Raw genomic sequence first — 20125 nt, forward strand, 5'->3', positions numbered from 1 at the left:
CTTAATTAAGTGATCCTAGCTTCAGTTCCTTATACAACATGTCTTTGAAATGAAAACATAGTAGTTGCAACCTTTTTCTTTCCCCCTCAATCTCTAACAAGTAATCCTGTTGCTGTATTGGATTTTTAGTGTCATGACACATGGGACAAACTGAAGATTTTGTAGAATTTAGTGTAGTATTCTACTCACAAGAAGTTTACAGTTAGCTTTGGTTGTGTACAAATACATCTTTGTGTCTCCAATTTCTCAGGTTTTATTTTTAAACCATGTGTATCAGTCCACAACAGTTTTGCTATCCATGAAGAAAAATACAAATATTTTTGCTGTCTACATATTTGCCTCTGATCAGGAAATTGTAGTGCAGAAGGGGTGAATCTTAGCAGCTTCGGGCAGAAAGTAGCAAATAAAAATAAATAAAGAAATAAATCAGTAAAGTCATATCTTTGTCCTTGACAAAAGGAGCTTGGAAATTAAAACAGAGCTTCTTAGCTGGCCTAGGACTCCCCTCTTCTGAAGACAAAACACCGTTTTGTTCTCCCCACTGTGATTCATCAAAGTTTTACTCAAGTGCAGTTTCAAGAATCTTCAAGTTGGTCTTGTTAGATATCTCTAGACTACTAAAGACCTTTCTCTGAGCCCCTGTGAGAATGCTAATTTTATAGGTTATGAAGTCCTACCAGCTTCAAAGCACTTCCACTCAAGCTGATGTTTTTTAAGCCTGCAAGAAGAGTAGCTGATTCTTCTGTACAAAGCAAATAGAAAACTCTGGTGACTTTACAAAAGTAATAAGTTATCCTCTGTTAAAGACACATTGTCCAATAAGTGTTCTTTGTGCCTGAGTTCTTTATTTTTTCCTGCTGTAGTAGGAACTACTGTAGTACTGGTAGCAGTAAAAGGGCATTAATTAATCCTGTGGAAGAAAAAACAGTGCAATTTAATCAGTAGAAAAGATATTAAAAACCCTTAGTGCAATATATATATATATATAGCTTCACACAGCTCCAGTGATAAATTTCAGAGTTTCTATGATATGATTATGACAATGCAGAAAATGGTCCTGTCTTGAACTTGGTGTCATTAGCTGAACAGCACTGGGTGCCTGCAGAGCAGATTGTGAGCAGCTCACTCCTCATCCATGGTGACCTGAAGTGATTAAAGAACAAACAAAACTGATCTCCCATTTCTTAAACTAACTTAGCTTTGATTTTCAACTCTGTTCCCTGAAGGAAAAAAAAACCAGATATCAGGATTATTTATTTCCTCTGGCATTGAGTTTCTCATTGAATCAGAACAGCTTGAGCTGTAATCATGACAGTGTTTTATCAGTGCTACCAATTTTATAGACTCAAAAAGTGGAATAGAAAAAGGAAATAGAGGAAAATAATTCTAGTTTAGAAGGTAATTTCATTTTTGCAGCACTGCCTCTTTTAAATAACTAATCAAGCTTAATTATCACAACAAAATGAGAAGGTGGCAGCCTGAGACAAGCTACAAAAATTGCATGGATTTCTATCTGGTGAAGCTACTTGTCAGGCTGTTTTCAAGGTTTCATGGGTTTTGACAGCTTCATTCAGACTGAAGGGGAGTGTGGTGCTTTCCTTTTACCTCCCTTAGAGAAATGCCAGTCTTTGCTGTATAGTTCCTGGTTCTGCCATGACTAAAATCCATCCTGGCTTGCTTGGATAAATTTCCCCTTTCTTCCTCATACATTAGAATTCCCTGAGTATATAACCTGTGAATCTCTGGTGGGAGATTCCTTCTTGTTCTTTCACCATTGTTTCCAGGGTGTATCTGCAGCTTTGCCCTTCATCTCGAACAGAACCCTGCTGAAAAAGCCCACAGCACCTCCTTAGGTGATTTCCCAGCAGGATGAAGGAAAACAGCTGACCTTTTCCAAGAGCTCCACTGCCTCTGCAGCAGCTGTTCCTCTCTGGATAGCCTTGCCAGTGCCACACTGGCATCTGGGGTGGGGAGGCTTGGCAAAAGAAGCAAGAGTGCTGAGGCAAACCACCCGTGCTAGAGCTTGGCAGGGACCAAGGAGGCTGATGCTGAGTAGGTGGTTGTGGCCGTGCTTGCAGGGGGCTGTATAGATCACCATCTGCTTTGGGTTTCATTGCGCATCTCAGGTGTGATTTGGATGCCAAAGCTCTTTCCAAAGCTTCGTGTTGCCAAAGAGCTGATGGGGAGAAGAGGGTGCATGGAGAAGAATGATTAACAGCTCGAGTAGCTTAAGTGGCATGAGTACACTCAGTGCCTGTCTTTTTTGAGGATCTAGGGCTGATAATATAGGGGCAGTGGGGCAAGGAGGGGGGAATCTTGCTCCTTGAAAGCCAACAGTGGTTTGGGCAGAGCAAAAGATTTGCAGATCCTTTCAAAGGAAAAGGAAGGAGAGCACCAGAGGCAATGCCCAGGGGTGGACTGCTCCTCCTGTTGTGTTTCAGCCAGCCCCTTTCTTGCCTTATCTTGCATCTCAGCGCAAACTATTGAGGTGAGCTGGGTGTGTTCAATGCAAATCCTCATTTTCCCAGTTCTTTAGGTGCTGCTGCAAATGGTCCCCATGTACTTTCTAGCACCCCAAGCAAGGGGCATCTCTTTTCAGCCTAGAGAGCAGGATGACTGATAATACTGTTTTTACCCTGTGTTTTTCTCACTTTACAAACCAGGACCCCCCTCTGCTCCTCGGAGTGCCATCTCAAATGTTAACGAGACTAGTGTCTTTCTGGAATGGATACCCCCTGCTGATACTGGTGGAAGGAAAGATGTGTCTTACTATATTGCATGCAAGAAGTGCAGCTCACACCCAGGTCTGTGTGAGGCGTGTGGCGGTCATGTCAGGTACCTCCCCCAGCAAAACGGCCTGAAAAACACCTCTGTCATGATGGTGGATCTGCTTGCTCATACAAACTATACCTTTGAAATTGAGGCAGTGAACGGAGTGTCCGACCAGAACCCTGGAGCCCGGCAGTTTGTGTCTGTAAATGTAACCACAAACCAGGCAGGTAAGTGATTCTTCAACCTGGGGAAATGTTTGGGGTGGGTGAACCAGTCAGAACCTGGTGCAGGCTTCCCTTTGAAATGGGTGGAAGTCCCCCCTGTTGAGGACTGGACTGTGGCCACTTCAAATATAAGAGTTGTGTCTGACAGTTTTTTAATTGCTGCAGTCTTCAACATGTTCCCTTCTAGTAGGACACAGCTTTAGGATTTGTAGCTTTTTCCTTTTACACTCAGCCACTCGGAGATACCTCTACTTCTTTGTGTTATGTTGTATCCACCCACTGAACCAGAAAGAAACCAGTTGCCTCTTGTTAGAAAAGAGGAATTTCTAGGAGTTCGTTTCTATTCCAAATGGCAAGTAAAACATCCTAGCTTTTTTAAGACAATATTTTTAGTGACTTTAGGAAATTTAATCTTTATTCTGCACTAGGATACGAAAGTGGTTGAACTCAAACAGGTGAGATATGGTATCTTGTCACTGCTTCTTCAAAAAGGTGGGTCTGAGGTGTCATTGCATACTTTGGATTTGTATTGCACAGGCAGAGTTCACATAGACTGGTTTCTTCCTTCATCCAGGGCTCACATCTGTTTGCCCTTCCTTTGCCCATCAGTTCAAAATTGTTGTTTTCTTGGACATAGGCAGGGAGTTGCCATTATCCCTAGTCATTTGGAGTGGGATGGGAGGCAAAAATATGATTACATCTCCTTCCAGGCATGTTACATGGCTTCTGTAAGCTCTGGAGACCTTTATACATCCTTCTTCTCTTGTTCCACATGCTCTGTGTTTTGGGGTCTCCACTTTTGCCTACCTGGCTTGCTTCCTACCATTTAAATCAGGGCATTCCAGTCGCACTTTGCTCCAGAGCCTTTCCAGTAATGTGAACTGGTGACACTTGGGACAGTAAGGACTGTGCTACCACATCACCAGAGTGATGTGTTCTTCTCAAGGACAAGGCTTAGCCAGCAAACCCAGTGATGTACTATGCAGTGTAACAATAGATGGAGACTGGCAGATCCTCACTGCAGAGCAGAAAAATGCCAGGGATCAGGGCTGCATTTCATTCCTACAATCCAGGTGTAGTGTGTATGGATGGGCTTGGCAGCCAGAGAGGGTGATTGCATTGCAATTCATCAGATACCTCTCCTGGTAATTAGACTGGATTGTTGAAGTGCTGGAGAAATCATTCAAATATATCTCCAGAAGAGGAAATAAAGGCATGCTGGGGTTTGCTGCTGATGGATGTGGCAGGAAATCTTCTGGAGGAACATCAGTGGGTGGCAGCATGACACCTGCTGAAGGCACCTGTGTAACGCAGATCAAGGGGTATCACAGTCCTAATGCTGTTTACTATTTTCTTGTTGTGAAAGCTGCTCTGTTGTTGGAAAAAGTATATTTTCCTGTGGGTGGGTTTGCATGAGTAATTTCACTGCTGGTACTGGATATTCTCTGACGTGTGGAGTTAAATCCATATAAACCCCACTAAATGTAGCTGCATGGAAGCAGGTAATACATGCTGATTAGTGCAGATTCTAAGGAAATGGTCCTGGTTTGTGAGTTATGTCCCAGACTCTCCATAGTTGTAGTAGGATTTATCCACATAGCTGCCTGCCTGTGCATCCTTGCGCAGTTATCACCTCCAGCCTTGCATTGAAAGGTCCATTAAATGGTAGAACTATGACAAACATGGCTTATGCTAAGGAGAAGGTAGGAAGTGTAGCTTCTGGTTCAGTCTCACTACTGAGAGAGCCACAATCAGGGAAGATACTAATGGATCAAGCCACAAGTGTTTAATTCACTGTGTGGTGTTGAAATTGCATCTGTATGCTCTCATGTTGGATTCAACAGGAGGGTGAATCAAATCTCTGTCCAAATCAAGGAGTGGTGACTGTATTTTGTTGTTTCTCTGGTTTGCCCCACCACTCATTGAGGAGAAAAACCAGGCTTGTTTGCTGGAGCTGTAGCATCATCTTTCAGAATGTCCATGGATGGTCATTGCCAGAAATAAAGCAGCCACAGAGGGTGGCTTTGTCAATCAAACTACTTGCCAAGCATGGAAAGTGCATATTTGTTTTCTTAAGGTGCCTCTGAAAAATGATCTTGGAGACAAGTAATGGAGGTGTGCAGATGGAGTGCCCATGCCTGCCCATTTCAGGGTGGACATCTCTGAAAAAGTCTCACCTTCAGCTGCTCTCTCTCAAATAAAAGCAAGCAAGGCACATGGAGCTGCAGGGATACTCAGCCCACTCCTCTTCCCCCCAAAAATTACCACCAAGAGATGCAGCTCTGAGGCTTCATGCTTTCCCTCACACAAGTTTTTGGGTCATATGATTACATTTTCATGAAGGTTCTGTAATGAAGTTGTGTTGTTAAAGGTAGTGACAAAGAGCCAACTGCAGCAGTGGGAAAAATCCTGCTACATGAACTTCTGGCTGCAGAAAATGAAAAAATTGCATGCTGTGATATAGGTCTGGCTGTTGGAGTTCTGCTGGCAACTATTCACTAACTCAGCACTGCAGAGAAATGTCAGGGTCTGTTTTGTTGGTTTGCCTTTTGTCTGTCTCAAAAAGACCACACTAATTTCAGGACTGCAGAGAATGTGCAGGCAGCAGGGTGCTGGGCTCACCACCTTTTCTGTGTATGGGAGCTTTTGGCAGCAGAAACTGCCTCTGATTTGAACTCTTGGAAGGATGGCTTCCTTAAAAAAAAACAATAATTTTCTCCAAAATAATTTGGCGCCCTCCCTCTCTCCCCATTTTAACATAAGGAGAAAAAGAATGGGCACTGAGTCAGTCTGGCATTTTCAGACTGATACAATTTTCTTCTGGACTTTTGTAATCAGATTTGGAAATAGAGTAAAGAAACAGTAGTGTTTTGTGGACAAGAGGAGGTAAATCAGCTGATCTCAGCTGGTAGCCCCAGCTTCTGCTCCCCCAGCTCGTAGGAACCTAATGGTATTTTGATATGGGACCAGTTGATGTGGGACCCACTGACTTTAGCCTAGTACCCTCTGACAATCCCTAAACTTCTGCTGTTTCTGTGGGATTTTGCAGATGTTTTCTGCTGGAAAACATGGATGTAGAAAGGGCAAGCCAAGCCAGGGGAGGCCAAAATTGCACTGGCCTCCATCCTAATTATCCTATAGTTGCTGCAGGCAGAGGACCTTAATCCTTCTGTAGGCATATGGGTTGGCCAAAGCATGCTTCTCTCCCCTATGGGAGAATCCCATCACTCTCACAGTGCTTTAAAAAGTGTGCCTTGTGCATGTGGAGCCCAGTGAATAATTTATGAATAGGATTACAGGACTGAGTTAGCCATCCTTTTCTTCTTCTTGGTTTTGCTCAATTTTTTGTATTTTTGGTGCTGCCATCTATTTAGATGGTTTTCAGAGAGCAGACTGTTTGCTGCTAATATTGAAGCTTGCTTTTCAAGTGACAGCCACGTGATCTTTTTTTCCTCAGTGATTTCACCCAGCTGGATGATTAGGTAATGCTGTCACTCTAGACAAAGCTGTGCATCTCCCTTGAGGTTTTGTGTCTCACCTGCTCTGTATACAGAAAGCACCTACCATGACATCTTGGGCAGACAGTGTGTCTCATAATGGGTCTGTAGAGAGCAAGCAGTGGTGATTTATGGTTGCCTGAGGCCAAACCAAAGATAAAAGCTGAATCCTGTGGTGCAGCAACTCTATTTAAGCAAAGGTGTTGAAGGACAGGACCTGGCAACCTGTATTGCTGCCTGGGAGGCATAGCTAGATTCTTGATTTGCCAAAAAAAACCAAACCACTGGATGCTTGGAGCAGCTGGACTGTGCTTCTCTTACTGTGCAGGCTGGGATTGCTGCAGTGGTGGGGAGCAAACAAGAAGTTGTTTTCCTTAGCACTTGGGATGTACCAGTCTTTAAAAGAAGCCAAAGGTGGTTTTGAAACGGAAACCTACAACACAGAGCTTATTGCAGTCTTAAGTCAGCAGCTGCATGCTCTTGAAACTGATGAGTACAGCCCTGCATAGTATGGGAAGAAAATGTCAAAAAATGAGGTTGAGAAGATGGATGTCCAGGGAATCATGTTTTCAGAGACTGTCTTTGGGAATGAACGGGTTCGAGTCCTGTAAGGTCCAGGGTCTGATTCTTCCAGCTTTCAAATCTCACAGACTTGTTTTGTTTGGCTTGAGGAGGGGCACAGCTTGGCTTTTTTCATTAGGAGTACCAAAAAATTTCCAAGAGGATTCCTCAATAGATGCAGCATGTTGCATGCATCTCACATGAGAAGCAAGACTGGTTTTACAACTCTGGTCTTCAATCAGAACTGCTGACATAGGGCCTGCAAAAGCTTTAGCAGATCATTATATTTAGAAAACTTCATTTCCCCAGGCAGAGAAGTTCCATCCAGTTCCAACCCCCCACTAGATCAGGTTGCTCAGAGCCCTCTCCAGCTTGGACTTAAAAACTTCCAGGGATGGGGCTTCAACCACCTCTCTGGGCAACCTGTGCCAGTGTCTCACCACCCTCATGGTGAAGAACTTCTTCATAACTTCCAATCTAAATCCCCCCTTCTCTAGTTTGGATCCATTCCCCCATGTCCTATCACTACTTGACATCCTAAAAAGTCCTTCCCCAGCTTTCTTGTAGCTCCTTCAGATGCTGGAAGGCCACAATGAGGTCTCCTCAGAGCCTTCTCCTCTCCAGACTGAACAACCCCAACTCTCTCAGTGTCTCTACAGGAGAGGTGCTCCAGCCCTCTGAGCATCCTCATGGCCCTTCTCTGGACACACTCCAGCACATCCATGGCTTTCCTGTAAAAGGGGCTCCAGAACTGGACACAGGACTCCAGGTGGGGTCTCACGAGAGCAGAGGGGGAGAATCCCCTCCCTCAATCTGCTGGCCACGCTTCTCTTGATGCAGCCAAGGATCTGGTTGGCTTTCTGGGCTGAAAAATGCTGATGCTTCTTTAGAAAGCTCTCCAACCTCTGGGCACAACCTCTTTGCACTTTATAGCCTGTAATGGATTTTTCTCCTATGAATTTGTTTAATCATTTTATGAAGTCTGAGAAGATTTTAGCAGCTGCAGGCAATCCTCTATGAATTCAGCATGTCTGATAGTTTAAGCTGTGCTTTAAATTCATGTTTGTCAGAGCTGAGCTAGTAATGGCATAGAGGGTTTAAGGCTTGCAGCTGCCCATCTATTTGAAAAGCAGTGTCATTTAGAGATGCTGTACTAGCTTCCAGTGCATTAACACAGGTATTGCAGCATTTGACAATGTACACTTCAAAGTAAATTGTAATCTCCCACACCAGGATGGGTGGATACAGGGGTATTTTAATAAGCAGAGGTAAATTAGTAGTGTCTCAAAGACTGTGGTCTCCATTTAAGCCTCTGTGCACCCTGCCCAGTGTGACTGTGACTGCTCCTTGTGGCTTCATCATCCTTCTACTGGCTGTGAACCCTTCATATCCGGGGAGATCTGGAAACGTCTGTCAAATAGTGAGGATTCAGGCAGGAAGAGAGAATAATTTCATTTGTAGAGGCCTGTGAATGAGGTGTTTTGCTTTGGTTTTGAAGTATCATCACATAACTGGAGGTAGTTAAAAACAAACATGTTAGCAGCACAAAGTAAAACCTGAAAGCTTGTATGGGAAAAGAGGTTTATGGTTTATCTTTCTTCTCTGCTGGTGGCATTTACTCTGAGTGCAAAATCTTCATCTACTCTCCTATACCAGAGCTGTGAGTTCAGCCCAGCCCAGGTGGCTGAGTGTCTGCTACCAAACAAGTTATGGCAGTGGAATATTACACAGTTTTATTTACAACTTCCCAGTTGGTATTGCTACTCTTCCCTATTTTGTTACAAGTCTTTTTGTTTTACTCAGATTATTAGAAACTCATGCTTGAATAGTGAAAGAATTATTTTAGAATATGAAAATATATCGCCAAAATTACAGTGCAGCTTGTAGTCAGATGTAATATTCAATCTTGAAATATGTGAGGCAATATATTATTAATATGCAACGACACTAAAAGATTAAATAAAAGCAATTTTCCTGCATCTGAAGACATACCTTTCAATTGTGAAACTAAATTAAGATATCTTATTTAGAGATGAAAATAAAAACAGTGAGAAAGTCCCCATCCAATATCCTCTTGAAAAATGAAAGAGGCTGGAATTCCCATGACAAGATTCCAACAATGACATCTATTGCATGTTGTGCATTAGGGGCAGGTTTTACCACCTCCCAGAGGCAGTGAGACAAATAACTTTATGTTGAAGTGATTATGTCCTTCAAAGTAAGCTTCTTGTGAGGCAGTAGCAGGAGATAGAAGCAAATGCCAGACTTTGGCTGGGGAAAATTTGTGGGCTGCACTCAGACGGTTCAATTCAGCTCATAACAAGAGAGCAAGAACTGCCCAAATGCCCCACTTCAGGTGCTGCAATCAGGAGGCCTGGCAGAAATTCCTCCATAATCCTGGAGCCACTGGGATCACTGCTTGGGGTAAAGTAATGGAGGGTGGGCAGCACCAGTTTGGATTTTTAGAAATTAGTGATGAGCAAATACTGATTTTTTTCCAAAAAGCAGAGAGCCGGCTGTGCTGTGGTCAGATGTGGTAAGAGCTTCACAGTGTCAGAGCTGTAAGAAATGTGTAGTTTTGAAGAGCATCACTGGTGTTACATCACAAGAGTGATTGTGCTGGCATATTTTTTAAGAAATGCCAAGTAATCTTATATTAATATAATTGTAATCACCTTAAAACAGTCTCTGGAGCCAAGGAGTTCTCTTTGTATAGGGCTTAGCATAGTGTTTGGCAGGGAGCAAAAGTAAAGCATCTAAAATGGTTTCACTGCCCAGATGACAACAATGTATAGATTTACTTTTTCCCATGAATGCAGCTTCTGAATTTTACTGCTAATAAAATCCTATTCAGCTTTAGTCTCAGTCTGCAAACTGGCTGATCTGTTATTTATCAGATTTTACCATTAAAGTTGGTTCTATATTTTTAATAGTCTGCATAGATGATACTTCTGAAAGTGCTGTTAAGACACCAGGGACTTGAAAATAGCCAAAAAAGAAGGTAAAAATACTTCCAGTGCTGATAGAGAAATAGACATTTAATAAATACCCCACTTGTTCTCCGCCTGCAGCTTCTTTACCATAAAGAGTAAGCTCTTTATAGTAATCTCCCTCAAAAATTAAATGTAAAGGTGGAGGAGGCAGAGCAGTTTGAAACATTTGAGTTTCAGTAATTGTGCATTGAGTGAACTGTGCTGCAGAAAACCACTTCTCAGGGTAGCGAATTTGAATGGGAATGAAGGTTTAAGGATGCACATGGGAGCATGTACGCATTTGTATGTGTGTGGACATGCAGAACACACGCTGAGCAGACCATGGCGTTTACCCACCCTTTTTTTACATGGTATTTGTGACAGCTTTGTAAAGCTCAGATGGTTCAGATGCCCTTGTACCAAATGACATTCTAGCCAAGCCCACACACAGGGTGGCTGGCTGTGCTCTAAGCCCCCCTGATGGTTTGCTGGCTCTGTTTTCTCCCAGCCTGCTTGCTTGGAGCCCAACCTCTCCCTAATAAGCAGTTTGCAATTTACCTATTTATTTCTTCATTTGCCCAGTTTTTTCTCCCGGCAGGTTGCTGATTCACCTGCTCTGTCTGTGTCCCTGGAGCTGCTTCATCTTGGGAAGGATTTTGTTGCATCACAACTGAGCTCCAGCTAGCAATGTGTGTGAGTTGCAGCTTCCCAGCTGGTATTTTACAGTAGCAGACTGAAATGTTTTTCTCCCCTGGATTGCTTGTTACTGGAGAGGCATATTTCTGTGAGGCTTGGCAGGTTTTTCTGCATTTATTATTGTGGCTGCTATCACAGTGCACTTCAGCAGCAAACCCCTTGCTGGTTCCTCAAAAGGCCTCTGAAGTGCTGCTTTTGGCACTTGTATTTCTTGCAAAGAGTTAATGAAATAGCAGACATAAGGCTGGGTACTGCTTTATCCCAGCTCATTGCCCCTCCTCTTCTTGCTCTGGGGACCAGGAGGTGGGGGTGGACTGCACTGGCCAGGAGAACTTTACCTGGAGAGCAGTAAAACCATAGCAATAAAACCCAGCAATAAACCATATTTCTCCCACAGCAGCTGACCCAAGGTTCAGCTACATGCAAATACTACAGAAAGTGCAAGAGTTGGAAAGCTGTAATTAAAACACACTTCAGATATGCACATTTGCTGGCATGGTGGATGCTCTTTTGCATCACCCAGTCCTGAAGGAGTAGTTCTGATCAAAGCAAGGAGCTAATAGGATTTCCAGCTAGATCAGTACAATAGAAATCACCAGAAGGAAAGTGTTATATTATTCATGTATTTTTCTGCTTCTTCAGACTTGATAAGTTAAGAATACAAGGTTTGATCAAAAGGCTCTGGATGAATCAATGCAGGACACCCACAGGGTATGGCAGTGCTGGGAGTTTTTCTGCTGCAATGAAGGAAGCCAAGGCAATGCATGACTCTTTGCTGAGAGGTCCTGAGTGCACTGGCCTGAGCCTGGAAGCACTTTGGCTTGGGCAAGCCTTAGAGAGGATGCTGCTTCATTGAAATTGATGGGAAAATTTGCAAACTGCTACATATTTGGCAAAATCCACCCTAGTCAGTTCTGACCAGGGATGGTGTGGCCAAGTCAGCTGGTAGAAGGGGCCTTTTCTTCCTGACCTCTTAGCTCTGCAGGGCCTTTGGCAGAAGCAAAGATGCCTCAAAATCAAATTTGCAGAGTTAGGTGGCAAATGTCAGTGGAGTGAAGCAGCACCTGCTTGCTGCCTTCCCAGGAATACATATCTCAATTGCCCACCAGGCTTCTGCATCCTGCTGCACAAAACTTCATCCTCTTCATTCTGTGCCCTTGAGTGAGATGAAAAGAAGCAGTGTTGAATTAGGTAAAAGCAGAAAACTGGGCTTGTCTTCCTGCCTTCATTTTGCAGGAATTTACAGGACCCTGTGTGCAATCTGCCTCAGTCCAAGGAGAGAAAGTGGTGCTCAGTTAAATAGATGATTACTTGCATTATTTCCTGAGTTGTCTCTCCCACAGTTCAGCATTAGTGTGGCTTATTACCAGGGACTGATCTGCACTGTCCTGTTACAATCTCTGGGGTTCTGCCATCCCCTCAATGGGTTCTGGCCTTGGATCATTAAGCTGTGGAGCTCTCTGGTTCTGCCTTGTTCTCCTGAGAGGTGGCACCAAAGCTGTGGTGTCATTTGCTGACCTTGCTGGAGATTGATGGTGTGAGCCTTTAAGTACCTAGTCATGCAAACAGTTTCCACAGAGAGGTGCTCTCACCCAGTTCAGTAAACTTGAAGACTGTCACTGGAGAGGTGACTGAGTTGTTTAATTTATTGTACATCTCCCTCTACCAGGTGCAACTGGGTCCCTGCAGGGAGATAGAGAGGAGCTGGAGGATGACTGGGCAAGGATGCACATGAAGGCACAGCCCCATCTCTGTCATTTCCAAAATTGCAGACACTAACTAGCAAAGGTAGTGTGGGTGTGCATGAAGGACAGAACATCCTCTGCTTTCTGCAGAGGTTGTGCGCCAAACCCCCTGCTACGTGTTGGCTGCACCTTCCAGGGGGACTTATGTCAGAGTAAAATAGGCTTGCAGAGATTTGTGTGTTATTTGCAACCCCTGCAGGACATCTTTGCAAAACTAGCATCTTTAAACTCTGGCATCTTTATTGCCATAAAGTAGTGAGGCAGTTGGTAAATGTTGCTTGTTCTCTAATAACACAGACTCTTGATTGTGCTCTAACAATCATTCATCAGTTGTGGCCTCACACTGTTCCTGTATCTTCTGATGTTAGTTAACAGATTATGACTGCTACTTTAAACTTCAGCTCGTACAGTGTCCAGTTCTTCATTTAGAACAAAATATGGAAGGAGAATATGTGGTCATTTTGTAAATTAATGCAGTAAATAAATATAAGTTGGCCCAGCTTTTTTGTGTCCTCATCTGATGGATGCAGCGTTGTTGGAAGGAGTGCCTGATGTCAGTTAATTGATACTTCTTTGGTTACAGCATCTGCACTGCTTTTCATCAGGGAGGTTTTTCAGGCATCTCATTTGTTGTTGGGGAAACTGAGGCATGGAAGTGCAATGTGACTCCTTACTGCTCCTCTGCCACTGCTAAGCCCTTCCTGTATGGCTGGAGCCCTGAGCTGCAGCTGAAATGTTCCTTAACCTATTTGGCAAACTGACTTCAGGAAGAAAGAGGCTTGTCAGGCTTCACCAGAGATGGGGTGACAGGTGCATTGTTGGATGTGAGTTTGTTGAGTTGTTTTTTTCCAAATTGGTTTCAGTGTTACCGTGGTTTAAATTTCACTGCAGCATGAAAGGTAGAAATGTCAGTCAATAGTATTTTAATCCGAAATATTTATTGAGTTAAGGAATGCTGCACAGCTTGGGGAAAAGTTTGATGTGGGGTCTGTTTGCTCTCAAATCTTAATTACAGTGGTGGCAGTTCACTTCTTTCCTTTTTTATACCATCAGCCTTGAGAAACAAGCTTTGATCCAAGTTCAGCTGAGTGCAAGCTATTGCCTTGGTTGGTGAGCTGTGCTTTGTCTGCTTTAAAATATTGCTGTTAATAATGTGATGTTGTCCATTCCAAGTGGTTGCAAATTCCACTGCCCAGGAGATTAAATGTAACTAAAAACCTGATTCTTCGACTTTCTATCCAGTAGGAGAGCAACTGCCATCTCTTCAGTAAATATATTTGGCTTTATTTGGCCTTTGGTAGTAGTAGCATTTAGATTGGCTTGGCAACTATTCACTAATGAGGGTCCAAAAAAAGCACTTAATAAAATCCAGCAGTAATGGAGTGCTAAAAATGCTGATGCTGTTTATCTTCTGAGAGCTCTGCAAAGATTTCAGCAGCAGCTCCCAGTTTCTCTGCCTGTCTTACAGTTTGAACCCAGATCATGAATCAGCATCTTCCAGGGGCTGCTAAGGGGGATGTGCCCCAGGCAGGGGCATCACAGCAAGGGCTGTGTCAGGCTCTCCTCCCCTGGGATGCTGCAGTCCAGGGTCACTTAGCCCTCTGCTCCCCAGTCCCTGTGGCTGAACTCAGCACAGATGCCCAAGGGGTTTGGTGGGGGGGTATTCAAATCTCTGAATTATGGGGTTGTCAGACCCCCCACCTCCACTTCTCCTCCTCCAGCTCGTCTGCCTCCTGGAGGTAGTGATATACTGGTGAGATGGGACACATGTGGCCTCTAAGCCATTGAACCCAGGAGGCTCTGTGACCTTTTCTATAGCAGGGGTGATTCAATGCCACATAGTGCCACACAGAAGTTGGTTTTTTTTTTTCACTCCCAGGTGTGAATACACTCTCTAGTTTGCAGAAAATAATCCCTCTGAAAGAAGAGTTTAAAGCAGTCTTCTAATATAAAATGGGAGGAGGCAAGAGAAAGGAAACCTGGTGCTGAGTTGTGCTTAAGACTGCTCCAGGTCTTCTCAAAAGCTTTAGGATTTGTTCAGTGATTAGGAGCAGAATAAATCAGATGAAAAGGAAAGGAGCTGGTGACAGGGTAATACATGTGTCAGAGAGGGATGGAGTGGCAGAAGGAAAGCACAAAATGTAGATGACTTTGCTTAAAGGTAGGGAGAGTGACTTCCCTATCTTGGGCAGGGTATGTGAGAAGACAGATGAGTCTGTATTCTATCAAGGGTTGATGAAGTCTTCTTGAAGATGGTAGAATTTACTTGGAAGTAAGAAGGTGCACTCCCCAGCAGTTTTTCTGAGAGATTTAATTACATTTCACAGACTGAGTTGCAATTAGAAGGGAAGGGGGAAAAAAAAAGAGGAAAGAAAAGACGTACAGCATACACTAAGAGCACAGTGATAAATCTGTGGCTGGGGATGATGGTAAGCAAGATAGCTGTACATCATGGCGTCATTTACACACTTCTATTTTTAGGTGTTTATTCCAGCCTCCATGACAAGCAAAATGCTCATAAAAGGGTCAAACACAGGCCTCCATTACTCATCTTCCAAGATGGAAGGCAAAGATCATTTGCAATTGCTGCAGTACAAGGCTATTACTTTTTTTTTTCTTTTGCCAAAACATTAACTGTGTCATAAAACAGCACTCCAGAAAAGGCAGAGACATATCACAACATTTATCTCTGTGCTGGTGTGAACAGTGGAGAAATATTGCCATCATTAGTGCATCCTTTCACATTGTGCTTAATGCTGTGGGTTCCAGCTCTTAAAATCACAGAATTGTTTGGATTGAATTTGCATTATCCTTGTTATAATCTCACCTAACTGGCTTCTCACCCAGAGGAGCATCGTGTCTGTTTATTTTAATATCAGGAGATAACACTGAAAGGGGAGGTGTATAAATTGCTTAGCAGAGGGTTAATTCTCTTCCCACTGTACTCAACCAGGGACTTGGTAATTTAATTCACTGCAAGGACAGTATCTCTGTGCCTGAATGGTTTTGGCATTATCGTCTCATGACATCCTCATGTGCCTCAGAACACAGATTTTCTGTACTCTTTACTTGTGGTGTAAGATCTTTGCCAATATCTCCACAAGAGATACAGGTAAGAGATGTGGTTTGTCTCATGACATCAGTGGGGAATACCTCACATCCTATGGTATTATTAATTAAAGTAAAGGTAAGTCTGCAAACACTTCATGACAAACACTGAAATTCTGGCTGGAGGAAGCAGGAATTAAGGAGTGAGTTTGCTTTCATTTCGGATAACATCATCCCTCCCACTGATTAATAAAAGGGCTAAAATACATTTCCTAATAGCAGTGAAATGGCTGCAGTGAAGCCCCAGCAATGCTTCAGCAAATGGAAACTTTTTGTCTTCTGTAATTCCATGATCTCACTTGGAAAGTTAAAACAGATTAAAGGAGAAAACTCCCGTTTTTTTAGTGATGTCTGTCATGGTTTAATGCTGGGCTGGCAATTAACTGAGGGATAGATGCTATTAATCCCCCTCCCCTCCCTGATAAAGAAAGGAGAGAGAATAAGGGAGAGAGACTTACAGGTTAGAAACTAAACTACACAGCTTTAATGAAGCAGTAATGATGAAAAGGAAAAAAATTATTAAATATATACAATTGTACAGAGAAATGATGCCACGTTCCTCCTCCCTTACCCCCAGTAACTCTCATGTCACCACTGAGGCTGCAGGGCAGCCCTGGAAAAGTCCAGGCTGGATTCCTGGGGTCAGAAATCAGGAGCTGGAGGCAGGAACACAGTGATTCAGGCTGAAATGGATTAGGACCACAGGCAGAGGGAAGGATGGAATCCTCCCAGGATGCTGAAGTAAACAGGGACAGGAGAAGAAGGGTGAAGAGAAAAGCCAAAGAAAGAGGAAGGGGTTTGACCCTCCAGATCCCTCAAATTTCTCCTGGGTGTGATGCAGATGGGATGGAACACTGTTGGTCAGTTTTGGTCATTTATCTTGTCTGCTTCTCCTTAAAGGAGGGTTGCAGGTGTGACCTCTTTTTTCTTTCTGGAGTATAAGATGCTCCTCAGAAGTGAGCAGTTGCCTGGGTCTGCAGCCCATTCTCTAGCTGTAACTATGAACGTTGAGTGTTATCAGTCCTAGAAGCAGACACTGAGAAACTTACTATTAATTTCAGCAGTTGTAGCTGCTTACAAGAAACTTAGCTGGAAGCAAAATTAGAAGACAGAAAAATAGCTCTATCCTGGCCCAAACCAGAACCAATGTCAAAATTAAAACCCTTGTTTGTTTAAAAGTAGCTTTGTCAGGAGTCAGGTATGCTGGAGTATAATTGCAAAATTCTTATTTCATAATTCCTACCTTTCAGCCATCTTAATACTTTTAAGAAAGAGGCATAATTGCACATAGGATGTGTGTATTTATCATGGGAGCTGGCACTTCAGACCATTAGGAAGTATCTGTAGCCTTACTATATGGTCCATGTAGATTAATCTGGTTTTGAAGATTTTAGAGCCTGTCACAGAGATGCTCCCTATCATCCAAGCAGCAGGAGAGCTCTTGCAGACAAATCCAAGGTATGGCTTGATGTGTCAGGTGGATTTGAAATTCTTGCTTTTTCTCCTGGGTGTCTCTGCAGCTGCTGCTTTTGTTTCTGTCTGGGCTCCAGAAATTTTGGCTCTAAACCTAAAATTTTCCCCAGAGTGTTGAGAAAGCATGAAAGCATTATAATTTTGATTTTCATTCTTCTAACAATGCAGCGTCTTGCAAAACTGCTTTTTCCCACACTTCTCTGGTTTCCCTTTGCCCAAGTCATTTAGTGTATAGTCATAGTATATAATTTGACATGCCTGACTGAGGAAAAGATGAAGCAGAGAGCTTCAGAGTTATTATTGGGTTAGTGACTGAGATATTTTTTGAGTTCCCAGAGCTTTATCATAGTGACCATCCTGGGTCTTGTAAGTAAAAGATCTCAAGAATCTGAGATCTTTATCACTGAGATGATAATATACTGCTGTGTTAGACAAGACTTGTAGTTGAGAGACAAGATGGCATTTAGTGGCCCTTTTAAATGTCATATCCAGGCTTTAAAGGCCAGTATCAACAGAAGAGAACACACCTAGCTCGAGCAGCTTTAAAATGAGCAGCATCCCAGTTACACCAGTAGAAACTTGGGGTCTATATTTATGCAGCCAGTAAAAGACTAAGCAGGCACAGGAAACCATGCAAGGATGGTAGTGATATTTTCCTTGACAGACAAGTAAGATGTGGCTACACAGCCAGCATGGCTTTCATGTAGCAGGAGGAAGAAGTAAGAAATACAAAGGTCTTACTAGAGAGATGCACAAGGAGTTAGGCATTAGTGGCTTGAGCAGTTTTTATTGTACTATTTATTTATAATATATTTATTATATTTATTATTAATTATTATATTATAATTATTGTACAGTATTTATTGTACTGTTGAGTACAATAAATAAAGTGATTGTGTGCCAGGTGAAATAATAATGAAGTCTCTGAAAGCAATTGCTTGGCAGATGTATGATTGGATGGAGGGTTTGTTTTTTTTTTCCTTTTTTGTTAACTATAATATTTTTGAATGGATGATAACACAGAGAAAAATGTATTTCTGCTTTTCCCAGATGCATTCATCCCTGGCAGGAAAAGGCCCATGGGAGGGGAGTCCACAGAGCTGAATTCTGTATTCTGTAGTGCTACAAAGTACAAAAATGCATATGGACAGCTTGCACTGATCAAATGTGATAGTTCAGTATCTGAAGGTTTTTGAAAAACAGGCTGGTTTTATAATTTTTTTAATCTGATTAATGCTACCAAAATGACTGTAAATTCACTGACAGTGGTCAAGGCAGATTCAGGTTTAAAAAGCACTTTTTTCTGTATGGCTCATGGAAGTGTGCGTGTGTTTATCTGTATTTAAAAGTGTCCTTTTCTGATTTATTTTTTGTGTTCTTAGCAAGTAACCGTTGTACTGATATTTTTTTAAAATACTTTTTGTTTTAAGTACAGATTTCTAGAAGAAAGTTTGTTTATCTCTTAAATTACTGTTTTTTCCAGACCAGGTTTGCCCTCTGTTTCAAATAGTGAAATTCCTTTACTCAAGCAGACATGAGTATTAGATATAAATGTGTTTTTGTAGTCAGGGACACAGGACAAGTTGGGCAGAACTCCAGCAAGTCACTGCATGGTGAATTTTGGTAATCTGCCCCCAGGGGTGAATCATTATTGATTTAAAGGAAGATGAGAACTCAGTGGTGTTTTGTGGAAGGGCTAAATTACCTTTTCTGGCCTTGAAATCAAGGCTTATTGATTTAAATTTGATTATCTTGGTTTACCTGCTGCCTATAAATTTGCAAATCCAAGTTAAATGAGCATAAAACACATTCTGGTTGAGTCCAGTATGTTTTTACAGATTTTCAACTAAAACATTTTAAATATCTCTCTTTTTGTTAAGCCTGCTCTCTTAGAAATCTTCTATTTGGCGGGGCTGGGAGCAGTCTAGCAATATTTGAATATTTTACTGTAATGGAATCCTGATGCAAACCCAAGTCTTTGTGATTCTTCATTCACCACAGTGACCTTGAAAATATGAATACTTCAGCTTTGCTAGTTCTTGAATGGTGGTCCTGTAAAAATGAGATCAGTTACATGCACTGATAGGATCCTATTTTCAGTACCTCTGAATGAAACAGTTAATGGGCTTTTCCCTTGTAGAGAAGGTGGGGGGAGGTAGGGAGTAGGAACAAATGGAAGCTGAATTGTTTGAGAGGATGTAATTTTGTTTCTGCCATAGATTAGGGATGATCAATTATCATATCAGAAGTCAAAGAAGATAATATACCCTGGAATCTATGCCTGGTTATTTAATCATCCTGCCAGATGTATAGCATTAACTATTCACATTTTTAATGCCACTTACTCTTATCTCAATTTATGCAGGGCACATTTAAGGAGAGAAAAGTCATCCTGAGAGGCAATGTCCCTGGGGAGCAGAATAGTGAAGAAAACTCTGGGGTTCAATTTCTGGCTCTTCAGTCTAAGCAGCTTGAGCCCTGGCCCCATGCAGACAAATTGTTGAACACATCTGATCTTCCAGTGACAGCCCCAAATCATTCAAATCATTCAAGCTGTCATGACTCAAGTTGTGAATAACTCAAGCCATAAACATGTAGGGTAATAGCAAATAGGGAAGGGTTTTATATCTGCATGTAAGGAGGTATGATGCTTGTATGTATTTTATTTACTTACTAAACTTTTTGGTAGTCTAGTCCACATATTGAATAAAGACAAGGGTGAGAGAGATGGTAGGAATTCAGCTCTTGCTTAGGTCTGTCCAAGGCATCCCCTGGCCCAAGCTGGAGAAGAAAGCCAAGAAACATCTGTGAAGGAGGAACCCCCAGTGACTGTCAATGTATAAATCCTCTTTTCTCTTCCAGAAGTTACAAAGCTGAGAGTGATTACTATAAGAACTTGCAAAAAATCAGATCTGTAGCCCTATTATAGTGGTTGTGAATCAAAAGAGGAATCTGGAAGCAGTGAGACTTGTTTTGCCTCCATCTTTTTATAGTGAGGTCTTGGGAATGCTGGATGAGATGATGTAACCAAACCCTCAAGATATATTTGAGTATGCAGCTTCATAAATGCTTACCCT

General features: G+C 42.4%; 1 protein-coding gene across 28 annotated transcripts in view; it reads left to right on the forward strand.

Annotated features, from left to right (window-relative positions):
• EPHA5 (EPH receptor A5) overlaps window positions 1-20125 on the forward strand; it is a 167772-nt gene that overhangs the window by 86408 nt on the left and 61239 nt on the right. For 13 of the 28 annotated variants that reach the window (XM_071742764.1, XM_071742751.1, XM_071742756.1 and 10 more), the window contains one exon: window positions 2664-2999. The exons of the other annotated variants lie outside the window; for them this stretch is intronic. In XM_071742764.1, the coding sequence (XP_071598865.1) occupies window positions 2664-2999 (336 nt within the window). The remainder of the gene's footprint in view (window positions 1-2663; window positions 3000-20125) is intronic. 28 annotated transcript variants of the gene reach the window in all.

This window comes from Heliangelus exortis, chromosome 4 (genome assembly GCF_036169615.1).
Source record: "Heliangelus exortis chromosome 4, bHelExo1.hap1, whole genome shotgun sequence".
Lineage (NCBI taxonomy): Eukaryota > Metazoa > Chordata > Aves > Apodiformes > Trochilidae > Heliangelus > Heliangelus exortis.